The 19,133-nt window shown below is 44.9% G+C and overlaps 1 protein-coding gene across 1 annotated transcript in view; it reads left to right on the top strand.

Moving 5' to 3' along the window:
* The first annotated feature begins 3,987 nt into the window (after positions 1-3,987).
* The window catches only part of PDE1A (phosphodiesterase 1A), a 344,517-nt gene continuing 329,371 nt past the window's right edge, over positions 3,988-19,133 (top strand). The window contains exon 1 of the mRNA XM_088476422.1: positions 3,988-4,367. Coding sequence (XP_088332548.1) covers positions 4,267-4,367 — 101 coding nt within the window. The 5' untranslated portion in view covers positions 3,988-4,266. The remainder of the gene's footprint in view (positions 4,368-19,133) is intronic.

Raw genomic sequence — 19,133 nt, 5'->3', positions numbered from 1 at the left:
TTGGACGAAAGGCTGCTACCAAGAATACCATCTGTTTTAGCGGTTGTGAGTGCAGTCAATATCATCCAGGACATTAGGCATGCCCGCAATGCTATAAAAAGCTACCCTGACTGCATGCCACTGTGACTCCTTTCTAGGGAACAGATGCAGGTATCCATTAGTGGCTGAAATGCTGCCATTACCTGAGTTAGGTACCGTGAGAATGTTGACTTGGATATACCGAGAACTTTACCAGTGACAGACTAGCCAGAAAGTACAACACAGCCAGAAGCTTATGCAGGCCTGGGACAGAGTGGGAGCATACTGTGTCAGGGTCTAGGTCCAGTTTGACTTGGTCATACAGATGGAATACGTTGTTACAGTTCAGCCGGAACATCTGTATGATCTCGCCATCGGCCAATGGGTTCAGGTTCAAGTGCCTGCTAAAAAAACGTGGCCTGAGCAGCCTTTGTGGTACCTGCATTCCTCATGAGCCTGCTCAGTTTCTTGCTCCTGAGTCCTTCCAGCCTGGTGGTAGAGCCTCTGAAATCCCAGCCACATGCAGTGAATAGCACTGGTAGTAAATTCTACCATTTTTGCTTCACACAAATCAACCTTGAGGAAGGCCCACAGGCTGAAACGCGTTGTTCCACACGCGACACGTGACCCCACACCGGTTGCTGACACGAGCAGCAGGAAACGAGCAGCAGCTCTAAGAGACACACCGATTCCCCTGACCTGCAGAGACTAGTCAGAACCTCGCGAAGGGACACTCCAGCAGGAGTAGGTGATCCCCCACACCATCAGCGGAGGAAGTTTTATGGGATGCGGTGAAGTTTACAAACAAGACAGCACCAGCGGTAAGATCAGTAGTGCGGGACGCCGCCACTGAATACCCACTAACATTCCAGCAATTGATTCACATTGTGTGCTGAGGGGACGTATGATGTAGCTAGTTATACGGAAGGTCACCCCTTAGCAATGGCAGACTTAGACCCCTCATTTCCATCTGACCCACTGGACCTCCATAATACTGACCTCATTTACATAGGAGGACAGTGTGCGAGATATACAGAGACATACCTATATTTATGCCACACATCAAGGCATATTTTTCCTACCTAAGTGGGATTACACACCTATATCTGGAAGGTTGTCACTCATAGTGTATAAGGGTTACGTAGGTACTGTGTACTTACGGAAAGTGACACCCTAAAGGAGTCACTTATACAACCCACAACCAAGGTGCAAACAAAGACGCTTATTTATATTGAGCCCAGCTCAAATCATTCCACAGTATCTGGCTATAGGTACACGTAGGGACAACTCTGTCCTACGGAAAGAGGCACCCTAAAGGAGCCATCTGACATTGACCTATCCAATAGCCACATACATAATAACATAGATTGTTTTATATTTCTATTGAAATAAATAGCTTTTTAGACACATATCATCCCCTTTGTTTTTTCCAATATTACAACATTCTTTAATTTTCTTTTTTATATTTATTTTTCTGTTTCAATCTGGATAAATAGTATCATTCACCATTTGATACTGTGTATAGGTCACATAGATACTTAGCCACTTATACTTTAGGTTGGCGCTGGACATAACCCTCTCAGTAATTGCAACTTGAAACACCTGTGAACACCTGCAAACACTCACCTCAGGAGGTAGTCTATTTGAAAAGTCTATTTTGGTGAGAGTTTGGTCATTTCCCGTGTAAGTTTCAAAACTCGATTCTTGGTAAATGTGCGTCTTGTATTGTTTCCTTTGGAAAGTACTTGCGAGTTTGGCCGATGGTGTATTTGGTTGTGTTTTTTAAGTTTGTGAGTTTTGTTGTTCATTTCCTGTAAGTTTGTAAGTATTTCCCCTTAGTAAATGTGCAAGTCGGGAAATCAGGCAAAACTCACACGAGAATGTAATCTCGCCCAAACATGATTCTTAGTAAATTTACCCCCTAGTCTATCAATAGAAGACCCGCTCCAGGGGATATATTTACTAAAGTGCGGATTAATAGAAGTGGAGTTGTTGCCCATAGCAACCTATAAGATTGTACTTATCATTTATCTAGCAACTTCTAGAAGATAATAGCTAGAATCTGATTGGTTGCTATGGGCAACATCTCCACTTCTAAAAACCCGCTCTTTTGTAAATATAGCCCTAGCAGTCCAATGACAATCTAGTACTCAAACACCCACTAAAAAGAGATCCAACATATCGGGCCGTCCCCACACTCGCAGCGATCGGGTGGCCGACCGCCCGATATGCCGGCTCCCCCCTCCCCCACCCACATAGCGCTGCATGGGATCGCACATCGCATCCACAGATCAACTGAACCTGCAGTAAGATCTGGGGGTGCGATGTACGACCCTACGGGTGGCGCGCTCTGTCCGATATCATGCCCATACAAGGTACGATAGAGCAGCCAGATCCTACCAATCCATTGGATTGGCTGCATTATCGCACCGTGTATGGGCGGAATCGGTATGACTTACCGAAATCCCGACAGCGGCTGCCCGACATGGGTGAAAATCCTGATCGTCCCTAAGGTAAGTATTAGCTAACCTAATTCCCTCCCCTAATCCTAACCCTCCCTTAGGGGTGCCTAACCCTAACCTCCCCTCTAAGTGCCTAACCCTAACCCCCCATTCCCGCTGCCTAAAACTAAGTCCCCTGGGGGGGTGCCTTACCCTAAGTCCCCCCCCCCCCCGGGTGCCTAACCCTAACCCCCCCTTCCCCTAGCCTGAACCTAACCTCCTGGGGGGGTGCCTAACCCTAAGTCCCTAAACCTAACCCTCCCCCGTGGCTATCCACGCTCGGCGCCCGGCGTCCCTTCGATCGGGATGCCGGGCGCCGGTCTCCCGGTGTCGGTAAAATGACAGGCATCTAGATTTAGATGCCTGTCTTTAACCCTCGCCTGGATTAGCAGTCGGGAAGCTGGCTGTCGTGGTTAGGTCCGCCAGCTTCCCGACTGTATTCCGTATGGGCACCTATAGAGTATAATAAAAAGTAATCAGAGGCAGGGCCGTAACTAGGAGCGTGCGAGCAGTGCCATCACCCAGGGCACAGGGTATTCGGCTAGCAGTATCGCTGCTGTAGCACCGTGCTGCGAGCAATCACCCTGCAGCCTGTACAGCCGTGCTCCGGGCAGTGCTGTACGTCCCAGTGCTGTTGGCCTCAGCGATGTCATGCACTTGCTACTCTTTCAAAGTGTTCATGGAATGCACATTCTGAGCGTGCCTGGAATACGTGGATGCCCCTACTTGAAATTTCTATTCCTCTATCTTGCATACCAGGTGGAAGAGAAATGCTACATCTTGGCAACATTAGAGGATCGTTTACTGTAGGAGCAGTTCTGAGTCACGCAGTCTTGTTTAGCTTGAACTCTTTACTGTTCTTTCTCTCGCAGCAGGATCTAGAGGCTTTTGAGGCTAAGAGACATGAATTTATGTGTAGCAGCTGCTGCAATCATCATCGGTGTAACTGGCATTTACCTACTGTGCAGAGCTGCGAAGGGAAGATAAATAATCATTAAATGATTTCAGGACCAAATAAGCCATATCCCTTGATCTATATATCCTGCCCGAAAGAGCTACTGATATATCATTTTATTAAAGCAATTTTTTTTTAAACTCAGATTAAACAGTTAACTTTTTTTTTAGCATCTAAATAGAAAATATTCAATGTTGCATCTTACCTGGGAGATTTCATTATTTTGGCTTATTTTATTTTTTCCTTCTTTTTTTTTTTTTGTATTCCTGCCTGAGTGCTTTTATTTCTCCACTATAAATCTGTCTCTTGCGGGGAGCTTAAGTAATTCTCCGTTATTGTAAATGACAATGAATCCTTGGATATTGCAAACTGCCTTTGTGCTTCAGTGCACACAACTGTAATACTGAACTGCATGTGGGAAGTGCCTGAACGCACAGGCAGCCGGTGGTGTTCTTACCATCTTACATGCACTGTCGCTACTTATCAGAGCAGGAGGATAGTTCAAACTGCTGAATTCTACTGGAGACAAAATCCCTGGAATTATCCATTGAGTTTCATTCCGGTAGAAAAACAAAAAGAAACAAAAATAATAAAAAAAGAAAAGAAAATGATCTTTGTTAATCTCTTTAACCCTTTGCATCTCGTAATGGAATAGGTTTTTTTTATTTTTTTCGTTTTTTTGCTTTTTTTAATTCTACATGCATTGGTTTGCTGGCATAACATGGGCTAAGGAATGCTATCACTTGCTGGGACTTATTGTGGATGTGACTGTTACGCCGTAGGACAAGCGCAATGGATTCTCCAGCCTCGGACACTTTGGAGCATCAATATACATCTTCAAGATTAAAAAAAAAGGAATCAAATGATAAAATGGTCCAACGTTTACAAGGAATGTAAGTGATACAGTTTATACTCCACTGTTAATCTTCTATTTTTGTTTTTGAGCAATCTGTTCATTGTGTTCATTGTGATTAATATTGTGCATTAGGGACATACCACTTTCTCTGCAACTATATTTCAAGTATTCTGAATTATTCAATGTCTTGTTAGAGTGGGTTAGTTGGAAATTACCATTATTGTTTTGTTGCATACTTTCTTTGTGCTATAAAGTCTGCTAGAAGCAATTTAATCGTGATAGTAACAGCTATATATATATATATATATATATATATATATATAATGCCCCTAGTTTGCACTAATGTAGTAATAAATTAAGACAATTTTAGATAACCATTTATGATATCAGCTCCATCTATTGGCCCCCTGTTAGATGAGCTTTTGAAATAACATAGAAAAGAAGAAAGAAAGGATGTTTGAAGGCAACAATATATGGTTTGTATTACTGTAAAACCTCCTGGTTGTATGCATACAGTACCTCCCAACATTTTAGCTTTGTAAGCAGGGACAGGAAGGCACGCGTGGCCGAAAAGGGGGCGGGGCTTAACACAAAAGGGGAGGCACATCGGGGAAATGGGGCAGAGCCTTGCGGCACCCCCCGTTTACATCACTGTGGGGGCGTGGCCAGCATTCTCCGAGATGCTGGGCAGCTCCCAATCATTCCCTACACTAGAGAACAGATGCTGTGCGCATGCGCACGGCATCTATTCTGCTCCTGCTTACCCGCTGCTCTGCATAGCATAGTGTATGCATCCCCCAACTTCCCCGCCTCCGCGGGATACTGCGGCCCGCGGGCGGGACAGTTCCAGAAAAACGGGACTGTCCCGCTGAATGCGGGTACACTTCAATAAAAACTATAATAGTTTGTTTGTAAGTAAAGTCTCAAGCGAAATCCATCCTGGATAGATGATATGAGTAATAAGAATCGTTTCCTGTAACTGGAACAGGTCACTTCAGTGTTCTCTGTAGGTAATTGGAAATTGGGTATATACCCCTAAGGTTTATCTACTCCTTCCTCCGGATCGTACGAAACTTGTGTTTTTGACGTAAAATACACAAGAGTCTCAGTTTGTTACCGGATATAATTCCACACTGTTACGATGTGTTGTGAAAAAAATCTCAGTCTGCGACCAGATATTATTTCCAACGACTTCAAATCCCAGTGTCAAACGACTGAATATAGGACCTGATTCAGACCCACTCGCAAGCGGCCGCTCGCTCGTTCGAGGCCGATATTTCCAATCTGCACATGCGTATGCATCCAAATGCGCGTGCGTGAACCACTGCGAGTGGTCTGGAAGGGCTCGCTCGTCGATCATAGACAGCCCATCTGAATGAGTGACAGGAGTGGCCGTTTGTGGGTGGTAACGGGCAGGGCACTACTAACGGGGGAGTGGAGGTGCGAACGCAGGCATGCCTGAGTGTTGCAACGCCGTTTCAGAGGCGTGCATAATTAACAGGCAGCGTCATAGTTCACATCACTTGGTGGAATTTCACACTGAAGTACTCGCATTGCAGGGTATAGTCAACCTCAAGTGCTGCGAGCACATACGATGGTGCCCGATGTACCAATGTTTTCATGCATTTCCTGGAGATGATGTGCGCAAGTGGGCATCTTGTGAATGGCTGGTGGGCGTCTGCATACACAAAGTGATTGCTCGCCAAGACATAGTGGGCGTGCTAATGCCTTGCCGTACGATCGTCTGCCTTGCTGGGCATGCGCTGGATTTGCATACGCTGGGAGCGAGTGGCCGCATCATGCGAGCGGCTCTGAATCAGGTCCATAGTCTCCGTGCCTATGTGTGCATCGCATATCAATACAATATCAGATAGACTTGTAGACTTACTATGCTATGCTGCGGGGAGGCTGTGAGAATGTGTTTTAAATGTTTTCTTAATACAGAGGACAAAGTACAAGGTTCGGTCTTTGATCTTAGCAGGTGTTTTCCAGAGTCTATGGGCCTGTATCTGGGTCTGATGTAATGTCGATGTCAGACGCAGTTCATGAACCATTTGTTTCCGTTCACACAGAGCTGCGCTTAGGATTCAGAGGCACCATCCCAGAAATATCTAGAAAATGTTTTGGCTGTACCTGGGCAGTGACTAGGACCTGAGAGTAAGGTGGCAATGCGGATACACAGAGATGGGCATGTTATGGGAGTGTTGCGACATGTCAATGAAGTGGTCGCAAACTCAGATGCATAATCGTGCACGTTGGAGGCCGTACTCTGACTGAGGTTTTGAACCTAGCATGGGGCTTGTGCAAGTTTCGACTGTGCAACCGACGGTTGAATCTAAAGATGCGCCAAGTGGAATTTGAGTGTCAAAAGATGCTCAAAATGGGCACCTCAGGCGAAAATGCAATTGGCAAAAAAAAAAATGGAGAAAAGTTTTCTCTATCCCAGACCAGGCGAAAAAAATGCAAAATCCCTATTTTTGGCTAAAAATGTGGGGATTTCTTTAAGAACCCTTTGGACATCCCCCCTAATTATAAATTACCCCCCAAAATTTTTGTAAGTTGTGCACTTTGGAGAAAAATGACCGCGCAATTTTGGGTGAAAAAAAATACAAACCGTTGAAAATAATACAAAGCAATTTCTTTCCAGGAAATTAGTGTTCCACGTAATTTGGGGGTACGTTAAAATGGGTGCAAGTATATTTTCGTTTCGCAAAAACACAATTTTAAAAACCATAAAAAACCACCAGCTGCGACCGCATGCAATGTTTACAACACTTCACACATCCATGGCGCCCCCTGAAAAATCAGACCCAATACATTAAAACCATTTTCAGCGGGTTTTTTACCCCAAATTCACCAAAGTGCGCAACTTACGATTTTTTCTGGGGGGTTGGGGGGGGGTAATTTATCATTAGGGGGGTGTCCAAAGGGTTCTGAAAGAAATCCCCACATGTTTAGCCAAAAATAGGGATTTTGCATTTTTTTTCTCCTGGTCTGGGATGGAGGAAACTTTTCTCCAGTTTTTTTTCGCCAATTGCGTTTTCGCCTGTTTTTTGGCAAAAAATTTCTGTTTTCGCCGCTAATTGAATACGGCCCCTAGTGCATGTTGTTAAGATCTGAGGCTGATTATAATGAGTGAAGCAGAAGTGAAGCAGAAGAGGAGTTGGAGCCACTTTGCTGTTTCTTGGGTACTTGAGTTTGCTTAACAGTGAAGTTTTATCATTGTGTCATTTTATCCAAAAAGGTTTCAAATATTGTTAAAATGTTTAAATTTAATAGATTTATATTAGAGCTAATCTGTGGGGATATACAGTAGGTAAAACAGTTAAATCTTTAAATAATCACTCTATATGGGTTTAACAGTTGGCTCAGGAGCTTTCATCACCAGGCAGGAAATTATAGGCTTTCTAATGGCAGGGCCGTCACAAGGGGTGTGCGACTGGTGCTGAACACCCCTTGTTATCTTCTGCAAGCCAAACGTATGTGCAAATGCTTCATTACGGCATCTCATTGCATTCACAGTGCTCTCTGCTTAACATGTAAAGAGGAAAACTTGCTGCAATGAAACACAAGTTAAATATGCATAAAACTAAAAATAGATACAGTATGTACATTATCATTTGGTACCATCACTTTGTTTCTATGTCTGACTCCATGTGTTTCACTTATTTTATACATCTTAAGCATAAAATTTGCCCACCAGTGTGACCGTAGCCAGGGGCGCCGAGAGGGGGGGGCGTTCGGGTACTAATTACCCCGGCCTGGGCTTGCTGGAGAGTCCGGCGCCACCCCACCTCCCTCTTACCTTACAGCAGCCCAGTAGACGCTGCTTTGTGCTGGGCTGCAGTGGGGGACTGCTTGCAGCCGCAGCAGTCTCCTATGTGGGTTGGGGGGAGCGATCACACTGATCGTGCTCCCCTCCTGGCTTTTTTACCCTGGGCTGAGGGGTTCACAACGCCCCCTCCCCAGCGTGCAGCGCCGCTATGTGGCTCTGCAAAAATACATTTTTTACATTATTTTTATCCTAAGGGGGAGTGGCCACGCCTCCTGCAAATAGGCCTCGCCCCCGAACCCGACGCTGCTGACCGTAGCTTAAATGATCAGTACTGTACGTACGCCAGCGTGCGTCAATTTGTGGAGCAGTGCAGAAAGGAGATTTGCTTTTATGGTGTGAGATTACCGAAGTGCGATAAAGTGAGGGAGAAGATGCAGAGTATGCAGCCATCATGTTGACATTCAGAATGTCGACAACAGAATTTCAACATCGACTGAATGTTGACATGGACATAATGTTGACATTGTGCTTGATTCAGAATTGTACACAGAACCTATGTTTTGGGTACATCGCTGATGTTTGTGCAGAATCTGCGCTGCGCAAATCTGTGTCTGCGATGACGGGGCACAGCGCCCTCTAAGCTGCAGCATTATTGACATGCTGCGGCTGTTTGGGGGTGGGAAGGGGCGGTGACACTGAGCAACCCAGAAAACGTGGGGGTGTCAACCCCATTTTCTGGGTGTGCAGAAGTCAAAGGCTGTGTCCGTGGACGCAATGTAACCCTCCACAGCAGCGTGATTTTCCTGACATCCTAAGTAACCTGAGGGTTACTCAGATGTCAGATAGTCACTCAGTTGATCCGATGGCTGCATCTCCGGATGCAGCATCAGATAAGAGAAGCCTGCAGTGGATGTCTTATTATTTAAGATGCCTCCTGCAGCTTTTGCATATTGTAGCACAGCCGCTGCATACATAGCTACAGCGTACATCTCCAAATCAGGCATATTGTCATAACGTCAATATTGTGAATTTCAACAAGCAGAATGTCAACAGTCCATTTAAGTGTTGGGGCTAGGCTGTGTTTAGGGTTAGGTTGCAGTTAGGGACAGGCTGCAGTAGGGTTAAGGTTAGTCTGCAGTAAAGGTTAGAGTTAGGTTTTAGTTAGGGATAGGCTGCAGTTAGGGTTAAGGTTGGGTTGTGGTTAAAGTTAGACTGTAGTTAGGGTTAGGCTGTGGTTAGGGTTAGACTGCAGTAAAGATTAGAGTTAGGTTTCAATTTGGGATAGGCTGCAGTTAGGGTTAAGGTTGAGTTGTGGTTAAGGTAAGGCTGCAGTTAGGGCTAGGCTGTGGTTAGGGCTAGGCTGTGGTTAGAGTTAGGCTGCAGTTAGGGTTAGACTGTTGTGGGGTTAGGCTTCAGTTAGTTTTAGGCTGCGGTTAAGGTTACGCTGCAGTTAGGGCTAGGCTGTGGTTAGGGTTAGGCTGTGGTTAGGGTTAGGCTGCAGTTAGGGTTAGACTGTTGTGGGGTTAGGCTTCAGTTAGTTTTAGGCTGCGGTTAAGGTTAGGCTGTGGTTAGGGTTAGGCTGTGGTTAGCATTAGGCTGTGGTTAGGGTTAGGCTGTGGTGGGGTTAGGCTGCAGTTAGGGTTAGGCTGTGGTTAGGCAGCAGTTACAGTTAGGGTATGGTTAGGCTGTGGTTATGGTTAGGCTGCAGTTAGGGTTAGGCTGTGGTGGGGTTAGGCTGCAGTTAGGCTTCGGCTGCGGTTAGGTTTAGGCTGTGGTGGGGTTATGAAGCAGGTAGGCTTAGGCTGAGGTTAGGATTAGGCTGTGGTGGGGTTAGGCTGCAATTAGGGTTAGGCTGCTGTTAGTGTTAGCCTGCAGTTAGGGTTAGGCTGTAGTGGGGTTAGGCAGTGGTGGGGTTAGGCTGCAGTTAGGGTTAGGCTGCTGTTACGGTGTGGCTGTGGTGAGGTTAGGCTGCAGTTAGGGTTAGGCTGCAGTTAGGGTTAGGCTGCTGTTAGAGTTAGGCTGCGGTGGGGTTAGGATGTGGTGGGGTTAGGCTGCAGTTAGGGTTAGTTTGCAGTTAGGGTTAGGCTGTGGTGGAGTTAGGCTCCAGTTATGGTTAGGCTCCAGTTATGGTTAGGCTGCAGTTAAGTTTAGGCTGCGGTTAGGTTTAGGCTGTGGTGGGGATATGAAGCAGCTAGGCTTAGGCAGTGGTTAAGGTTAGGCTGTGGTGGTGTTAGGCTGCAGTTAGGGTTAGGCTGCAGTTAAGATTAGGCTGCAGTTCAGGTTAGGCTGTGGTGGGGTTAGGCTGCAGTTAGGGTTAAGCTGCGGTTAGGGTTAGGCTGTGGTGGGGTAAGGCTACAGTTAGGGTTAGGCTGTAGTTAGGGTTAGGCTGTGGTGGGGTTATGATGCAGTTAGGCTTAGTCTGCTGTTAGGCTTAGTCTGCTGTTAGGCTGTGTTAGGTTATGGCTGCTAGAATCATTATGGACCCAATTCAGAGGTGCACACTATTGCATCAGCTTTTGACGCAGCATGACCTCATGTTCTTGCTAATGCTGCAGCCGATGGACTTTGTACAGAGACGCCCACCGGCTGCGGCACTAATCCTCCGCTGTGCATATTAAGACACACCGTTGGTTGCACATTGGTCGCACCATCGGAGAATTGCAGCAGCCCTATGTAGGCAAAGAAACTCCGTATGGAGATGGGCGCCGTGTCAGTGCAATTACTCCAAAAGATGTTATGATTGAACATGACGCGCCCTCAACAATTTGTACCACACCGCGATCGTTCAGGCTACTCAGAGGTGAGCGCATTTACAAAGATCAGGTGAACTGGGTTTAAAACATATTTATTTTATTGTTCCAGCACTAGGGAAATGCTAGGTGTGTTGACTTCGATCCCTACACTAGAACTAGGCTCTGGTGCTAAGTTGAAGCTTTATTAAATGAAAAAAACAAACAAAAAAAAAAACATTTGGTTAATATTTTATAATTTTTAACAACGCTATAAAAATCACCCCCACCTCCAGTCCAGGGGCAATCAACCAGAAGGGCTGGGATCGGGGGCGTATCTATAATGGGTGCAGGGTGTGCAGTGCATACCCCACACCCTGCAGCCAATTATTCAATACTTTCCTCTCTGGAGTCCAGTGTTGGAGCCAGCAGCACTGTACAAATCACCTGGGAAATGCCCGCCGTGGCCAGTACCAGATTAAAGTCCACTTGGGCCTAGAGCTGAAATTTATGAAGGGCCTATTGTTGTGCTGCTACAGGGGGTGTGAACAGTGATGTGGGGTGTCCAATTTTTTAGGGTGTGGTCTGCACAGAGGTGGGGTCAGGTCGGTATCAAATGCCAGAAGGGCTGATGGTCAAGTGGGCTGGTTTGGCGTCCGTTTGGATGCTACAGTATACAAAATGTATTTCCCAAAATGGCCACCACCGGAGAGAAGACATTTATTTCACATTAATAAAAGTAATGATACTAGAGGTCCCGCTAGTCCTCTATGTCCACTGGCCATGTTCTGCCAGCAGACACTAGAGGACCAGTGGGACCTCTAGTAACAGCTACTGTCTGACACGCCCCCCTGCCTGCTTTGTGTGAAAGGAAGACCTGGAAGTGCAAAAGAGGAGCAGCAGCGCTACTACAGGAGCAGGAGGAGACCCAATGCCACAGCTGCATCTCCTGGAACCTGAAGAGGAGAGGGGGCACTACCAACACTATCAGGTAAGTGTGTGCACCTTATTTATTTACTTATATGTATAATCACTGTATCTCCCCCTCAGTGTCCCAGCCCTTACCCTCTTTGTATCTGCCCCTCAGTGTCCCCGTCCTCACACTCCCTATAACTCCCCCTCAGTGTCCCTGCCCTCACCTTTCCTGTATCTCCCCCACAGTGTACCTGCCCTCACCCCCCCTGTAACTCCCCCTCAGTGTCACAGCCCCCACCCTCCCTGTATCTCCCAATTAGTGTACCAGCCCTCACCATCCCTGTAACCCCCCCTCAGTGTCCCAGCCCCCACCCTCACTGTAACTCCCCCTCAGTGTCCCAGCCCTCACCATCACTGTAACTCCCTTCAGTGTCCCTGTCATCACCCTCCCTTTAACCCCCATTTAGTGTCCCAGCCCCCACCCTCCCTTTAACCCCATTTAGTATCCCAGCCCCCACCCTCCCTGTAATCCCCAATCAGTGTCCCGGCCCTCAACCTCCCATTAACCCCCAGTGTCCCAGCCCCCAACCTCCCTGTAATCCCCAATCAGTGTCCCAGCCCTCACCATCACTGTAACTCCCCTCAGGGTCCCTGCCCTCACCTTTCCTGTATCTCCCCCAGTGCCCTCACCCTCAATGTAACTCCCTTCATTGTCCCCATCATCACACTCCCTGTAACCCCCATTTAGTGTCCCAGCCCTCACCCTCCCTGTAACCCCAATCAGTGTCCTAGCCCCCACCCTCCCTGTATCTCCCCCTCAATGTCCCCGTCCTCGCCCTCCCTGTAAGTCCCTTTAGTGTCCCCGTCCTCACCCACCCTTTAACTTCCAATCAGTGCACAACTGTCGGTGGTAATTAGGGATTAGCGGGTTCGGATTTACTAGGATTTACTTGGTTCTCAAAACTCCATTTTATTGGCTATCGGCTATCACATGCTTTGGATAGCCAATAAAATAAATCCGAACTAATCCGAACTTGCGGTAAAGTGGCGATAAGAACCGAGTAAATACGAACCCGCTTATCCCTAGTTGTAATGTGACCAGGGCCGGCTCTAGGGGTGTTCGACCTGAGCGGTCGCACAGGGGCGCCAGCCGTAGAGGGCGGCACCCCTCTTCAGCATCCCGATTTCAACAGGACAGTACTGTCCCTCTGTTCCACCCGCGGGCTGAAGTGGCCCGTGGGTGGTCAAATCGGGAGGCTGGGGACCCCCACCACCGCAGCTGTGTGGCGGTGCCGGACCCCCGGAGTGTGAATGCATGCCGCGCGCATGCGCGCGGCAACCATTCACTGACGGGAGAGGGCTGGGGGAAGCCCAGCCAGTGACGGAGTGCTGGGCTTTACCCCCAGCCTGACGTTATTTAGAGGCGTGTCATGCGGGCACGCCTCCAAATAACGTCACACAGGGGGCGTGACCTATGTTAATTAGGCCACACACCCCAAATCGGTCACGCTCGGCGAAGCCGCGTGCTATGTTAGAGCGCACTTTCAAGGGCCGGCACAGGTGCTCCGAACCCTGGAACCAGCCCTGAATGAGACAAAGGGTCACTACTGTGTGGCATAATTTGGATTGGGGGTACTATTGTGTGGTCACGCCCCTTCCCAGCGAGCCAACACCTGTTTTTTTTTTTCAGTGCTCGTCTTTGGTGCGCACCCTCTGTGCTTAGGTTATGGGGAGCGGCACCAATGCTCTTTATGTACACAGGTCACCAAAATGAGTAGTAACAGCTCTGCATTGGTGTGCACAGATGTCTCCTTCTCTGTGCTCAGCACCCCCTGCCCTAAAAAACCTACAGTGATCACTATCTAATCCTCTACAACTGCTAAACTAGTGCTTGGTCAGTTGGGAAAACGCCTTCCCTTTTCTTTGGGTGTGATTACCCAGTTTTACCTAACCGAACCAACCAAATACCAATGGCTAAATGTAATGGGTTGACAGTTTAAAAATGTGAGAGTTTTCTCTCACATTTTCTAAACTCAGCCAATGTATTAAAGTCACAGAACATGCAAACTTGCATGTTTTTCAGACTCAAACAACTCTCAAGATTTAGGGGTCTATTTACTACAGTAAGCAGTGTTAGGAGACAAAGTGAAATGAGATAAAGTACCAGCCAATCAGCTCCTCACTGCCATGTCACTTGGCTGTTTTTGTAAAATGACAGTTGGAAGCTGATTGGCTGGTACCTTATCTTATTTCACTTTGGGGCTTATGTATCAAAGCTTGATGTGAGATAAAATTGTTAGATATATATCACCAACCAATCATCTTCTAACTTACATTTTGCAGGCTGTGTTTAAGAAATGATAGTTAGGAGCTGATTGGTTGCTGATATATATTTCACAATTTTATCTCACATCAAGCTTTGATACATAAGCCCCTAGGGGCTGTATTTATTAACATTATTTTTACTAAAATTAAGTGAAAAAGGGTGTTTTCACACCCTTTTCACATTATTTTAGTTTCACCTGTAGTTACTATAGGGCAATTGGAGTAGAATTAGTAAAATTCTACTCCAACCCCTAATTATCACTTATTTTTAGTAAAGCAGATCGCATTTCCCATAATTGTAATGGGAAATGTGATCCGACCATAGTTACTAAAAATAAATTGTAAAAAAATACCGGGGGAAGCCCTGTGATAATAATGCCAACTGGAGCTGGCGTTATCCAGGGTCTCCACCGGTTACCGGGCTCCCACTCTGCTCTAACGAGGAGAGCAGAGGCGGGAGCCGGTACCAGTAATCAGCTATGTGGTCTAAATAGACCGCAAGCTGATTGCTGTAAAAAAAAGAAAAAAAAAAATGAAAAATTCGGGCCCCAGTGCAGTATTGGAGATCACCTGATCGGGAAGCCCGGAGAAGATCACCGTAGGCCAGGAGGATGCAGGTAAGTGTAATGAAGGGAGGGGGGGTCGCGGGGGTCCGCGATCGCGGGGGCGGGGCTTAGTGCCGGGGGCGGGGCTTAGCGTCAGTGGGGGGTAGCAGCGACGGTGGGTTGGTGCATGCGCGGGCTCTTAGTCACAGTATTTTTTCCGAAAATACCGCGACTAGAGTGCGGATGGGATCCGCAGGGACAGAGCTTTATCGCAAGCTCTGTCCCTGCAAGGGATTTATAGTAAATCCCTGTGATATTGCCTGAATTCGCAATGCGAATTCACTCGGTAATATCACACTACAATCCGCATTCAATATGCGGCTTGTAGTAAATAGAGCCCTAGGTGTGAGAGTTTTACTGCTAAACTCTCACATTTTCTAAACTCTCACCATATTACATTTGGCCCCAAATGTCTGACCATGACATATGTTTAAATCCCTTGCAGGATGTGCACTGTTGTGTGTGTTTTAATACAGAGAATAATGTACACTTTTATGTTGTTATAATATTAATTCTATGTGTAAGAGCATAGACTAAGCAGTGGGAAGAGTTAGGAATAGCAAGGGGAGGAGTTTGAGACAGGAACCAGATGCTGACACCAAGGAGTCAATCCTATTAGGTGTGATGTGTTGTTGCAACGGCGTGTAAATGCCGCCAACGACACCGCACCCTTCGCTACCCAAGCCAGGGTTCGCATAATTTTTCTCTGAGCCCTATGGGGCTGCGAGCAATATTAGGCGAATCCGGGCAGCCGTAAAGTGCGGCCACTGCCGCGATGACTCGCTCCGGCGAGATCATCGTGGCTAATAGGATTGACCCCCAAGATGGGCATGTGTGATTTAAAATGCCAGGGCCTAATTAGTCCCAGTCCGGCCGTCCAGGAATCTGGCTTTTTAAGGAATCCGCTTGAGTGGCAGACCGTTTCCAGCAGAAACAAAAGGGAGCATCCTATGTTTCTTCCATCATGCTATTCCAGAACTAATTTCCAAAGTTCTGAAAGCCAGTCTGGTAATTGTGTTTTTTTACCACATTAAGGGATTCCTGTCTATGTATGTTTGTTCATTTGTTATATGTGTACACCATTTGATTAAAGGCGATTATGCTATGTCCTGCCTTTCTCCTATTCTCTTTGAGATACACATCCACGTTGTTGTCCTTTGATGTGGGCAATCAGTGATATCACGGAGGAAATATAGAGTATTTGCAAGTTTTGTTTCCCATCTTCAAAGGATGTATATCCATTGAATCATAAGGAATTACGACAAGATAAGGATTTCTGGTTACAAGACTGTTGACTATATCTTTCATTGTTGCATTTAAAATAGAGCGCTGTGAGATATCATTACCTTCTTTTGTGGTGTATTAATAAAATCACATGACATGCATATGCAGTGGTATTAGTGAAAAGTCCAAAAAGGCACCCGTACCGGAGGTGGAAGTATATAAGACAGTGGTGTGTATACAGAGCAGTTCCGGATGCTGCTCTGCGTGTCTAATGATAACTCTGGCTCCTTTAGGGTACTGGATGCAAGTAAGTAACTTGCAGCAGGTACTGACGCGTTTCGAGCAGCTGGGCTTTCCTCAAAGGCAGGAAGTATCTCAATTTTATTTATTGTTTGTGTTTATATCCATTTCCCCACCTTTCTTATATAATATTAAGGATGTGCCACTAGACAGATACCAATACTTTCCACGTTTACCATTATTTTTGGGAACTAGGGTTTTCCCTAGTATCTGTACCCCGGCGGCATCTATGGTTGCGCTAGGGCGATCTGCACTTTGCACTTTATTATACCAACAGATACGCCTCCTAAAATACATATCTGCAGCTTTTTCCTCTCCGCATAGATTGTATAGGGCATTAACTCGCCCTCAATGTGTTTGGGCTGCGTCAGCCCCATTCCGCAGCTCTTTGCGCAGAGAGATCGCAGTATGAGCAGTGCAAAAACACCCTGCGATATGCATTTACATTCAACTGTACATGAGACCCTTTATCATCCAAATCTCTACACAATATAATAATCCAATCTGCCATGCAATATAGATGGGAAAAAAAATCTGATATGAAGTCATACTGGCCATACGTGGCCATCACACTCCCGGAAATAACACACTGTCTTTAGCAATTGCTACTAATCCTGTAGGAGGAGCTAGAGTCCTTCCGACACACAGTGTCCATTTGTACCAGTACTGTGGCAATGTGTCTCATAGTTTCTCCACTCTTACTGTAAAGAACTCTTTCCACAACAGGATATTATTTTTTTTCCCAACAGAATAGGTGTCCTCTGCAAAGGTCTGATACTGAACATTTAGCCAGAGAGGTGTGCTGCTCTGGAAGCTAATTTAATTATATAAAATGATCATATCTTCCCCAACAGCCTTTTCTTCAATGCAATGAAATGTGTAATGAAATTGAAAAGAGTATTTTCTCATATATGAGGTCTTCCATAACCCTTATTAATTTAGTAGCCCCTCTCTGCACTCTTTTCAGTTGCAGTAATTTATTTTGATAAATTTGCCATAGATAATATTTTATCGTAGTTAACATTTTAGGGCTGAATTAATCTGGCTATTGCTATTCGCATAAGACTAGGTTTATCATGTAACAAGTAAAATGGGTTGTTCTAGTTTGGTTTGTCCTGGTATTACATAGCAAGCTCATGTGCATATAATTGTTTACCGAACAGTCAAAATGTAGCATGCTCCTGATTAGCAGAATCACAGACTTTTGCTGATTTTGCAGACGGGATTTAAAACGGCAATTTTATTAAAGGCGAGTGTGTTTTGCCTTTAATAAAAGTGGCATTTTAATCCATGTTGGAAAATTCACTCAAAATTGTCAATTTTGCAAAACTGCATCTTGATAAATTCATCCCACGCATTTTTGTATGGTTCATTTAGGGGGATAAAATTAAAACTATAGTAAACTATATTTAATATAATAGCATTCATTTATTTGATTATGTCTATTTCTTTGCCTAAAAATAGTGCACGCATGGTATAGAAGGCTTACACCGTACATTATAATAAATCTATATTTATATATTTATTTGTTGTGTGTATATATATATATATATATGTATATATATATATATATATATATATACATACATACATTTTATATATATATATATATATATATATATATTTATGAATCAATAAAGAAAACAGTGCCTCCTAGTGTGCAAGCAAGTGTAATGGGTGATTAAATTCAATCTAAAAAGGTGCAGATCAAACAAAAGGATGGTAGTGTTAACAATTTATCTCATTCAACATGTCTTCAGTCTCATGACCAATGGTAATGGAGATATGAAAATACAAAACAATAAAATAAAACATAGTGTGTACCGTTTAGACCATAAATGTTGCATACATAGTACTATGATCACATAGTTGGGAACTAGTTAGTCCCAGATAGAGATCCTACATGGACACTTATTGATGGTTAAAAACACAGTATTTCATAACAGGTCAAAAAACAGAGCAGGTACAACATATAGAATCAATAAAGCTTATCTGTCCATTGGGGGAATCAGGGATGTGCAGTCAGTTCCAGACCCAACGCGTTTCGTCCTGTTTTGGACTTAATGAACTCCAAAACAAAGGACAAAATGCCTTTGGGACTGGAACTGTTTTTTTCTCCATGCAGACTTCAAGGTAATCCACCGTCTACTTTCATCTAGATCAGTCTGGGTTCCTTTTTTATTGGAATGGATGTTTTGCCTTAGTCTGCATGGTAATTTTTATGTAACAACTTTTTTATGATACATACCATTTTCTGCTATGATGGGATATTTTGTCCTTTGGGTCTGATCTGCATATACCCATTGTTTATCTATTGCGAGGAGAATATGGATTCACATTGGATATAAAGAAACCCAGAGAGGAGGAAATTGGCATTATTTTCTGTGAGTGTGGAACGCACATTGAAATTATTTATTGCTTAAAAATTTACTTATAAAGAAACCTTTATGCACCTTTCTCTACCATTGTATAAGTGAGTTGGGGTAAGCCTATCTTCTTACATATTCCTTTTGGTGGATGTTGCACATCACTGGAAAAAGAAAATTTACCTTTATGTATCTGACACCATGGGCCAAATGTAATAGGGTGAGACTTTAGAAAACATAAGAGTTTAGCAGTAAAACTCTCACACTTATACGTTGATCGAGTTGTATTTTCAAAACAGGAAACACCTGGATGAGAGCTTAAATCTTGAGCGTTTTTTGAGTCTGAAAAACATGCAAGTTTGTCTGTTCTGTGACCTTATTACATTGGCTGAGTTTAAAAATGTGACAGTTTTCTCTCACATTTTCTAAACTCTCACCCTATTACATTTGGCCCCAGGTGTTTTAGTGTGAGTTCGGTACGATATTGCCATAATTTGGGACTATTCATGAACTACTGCTGATTAATTAATGCACCTATTGATTATGTGTATTTAATGAAACAAT

The sequence above is a fragment of the Taudactylus pleione genome, unplaced genomic scaffold (genome assembly GCF_031769625.1).
Source record: "Taudactylus pleione unplaced genomic scaffold, aTauple2 ptg000188l, whole genome shotgun sequence".
NCBI classification, from domain to species: domain Eukaryota; kingdom Metazoa; phylum Chordata; class Amphibia; order Anura; family Myobatrachidae; genus Taudactylus; species Taudactylus pleione.
This window is presented reverse-complemented; position numbering and strand designations above follow the sequence as displayed.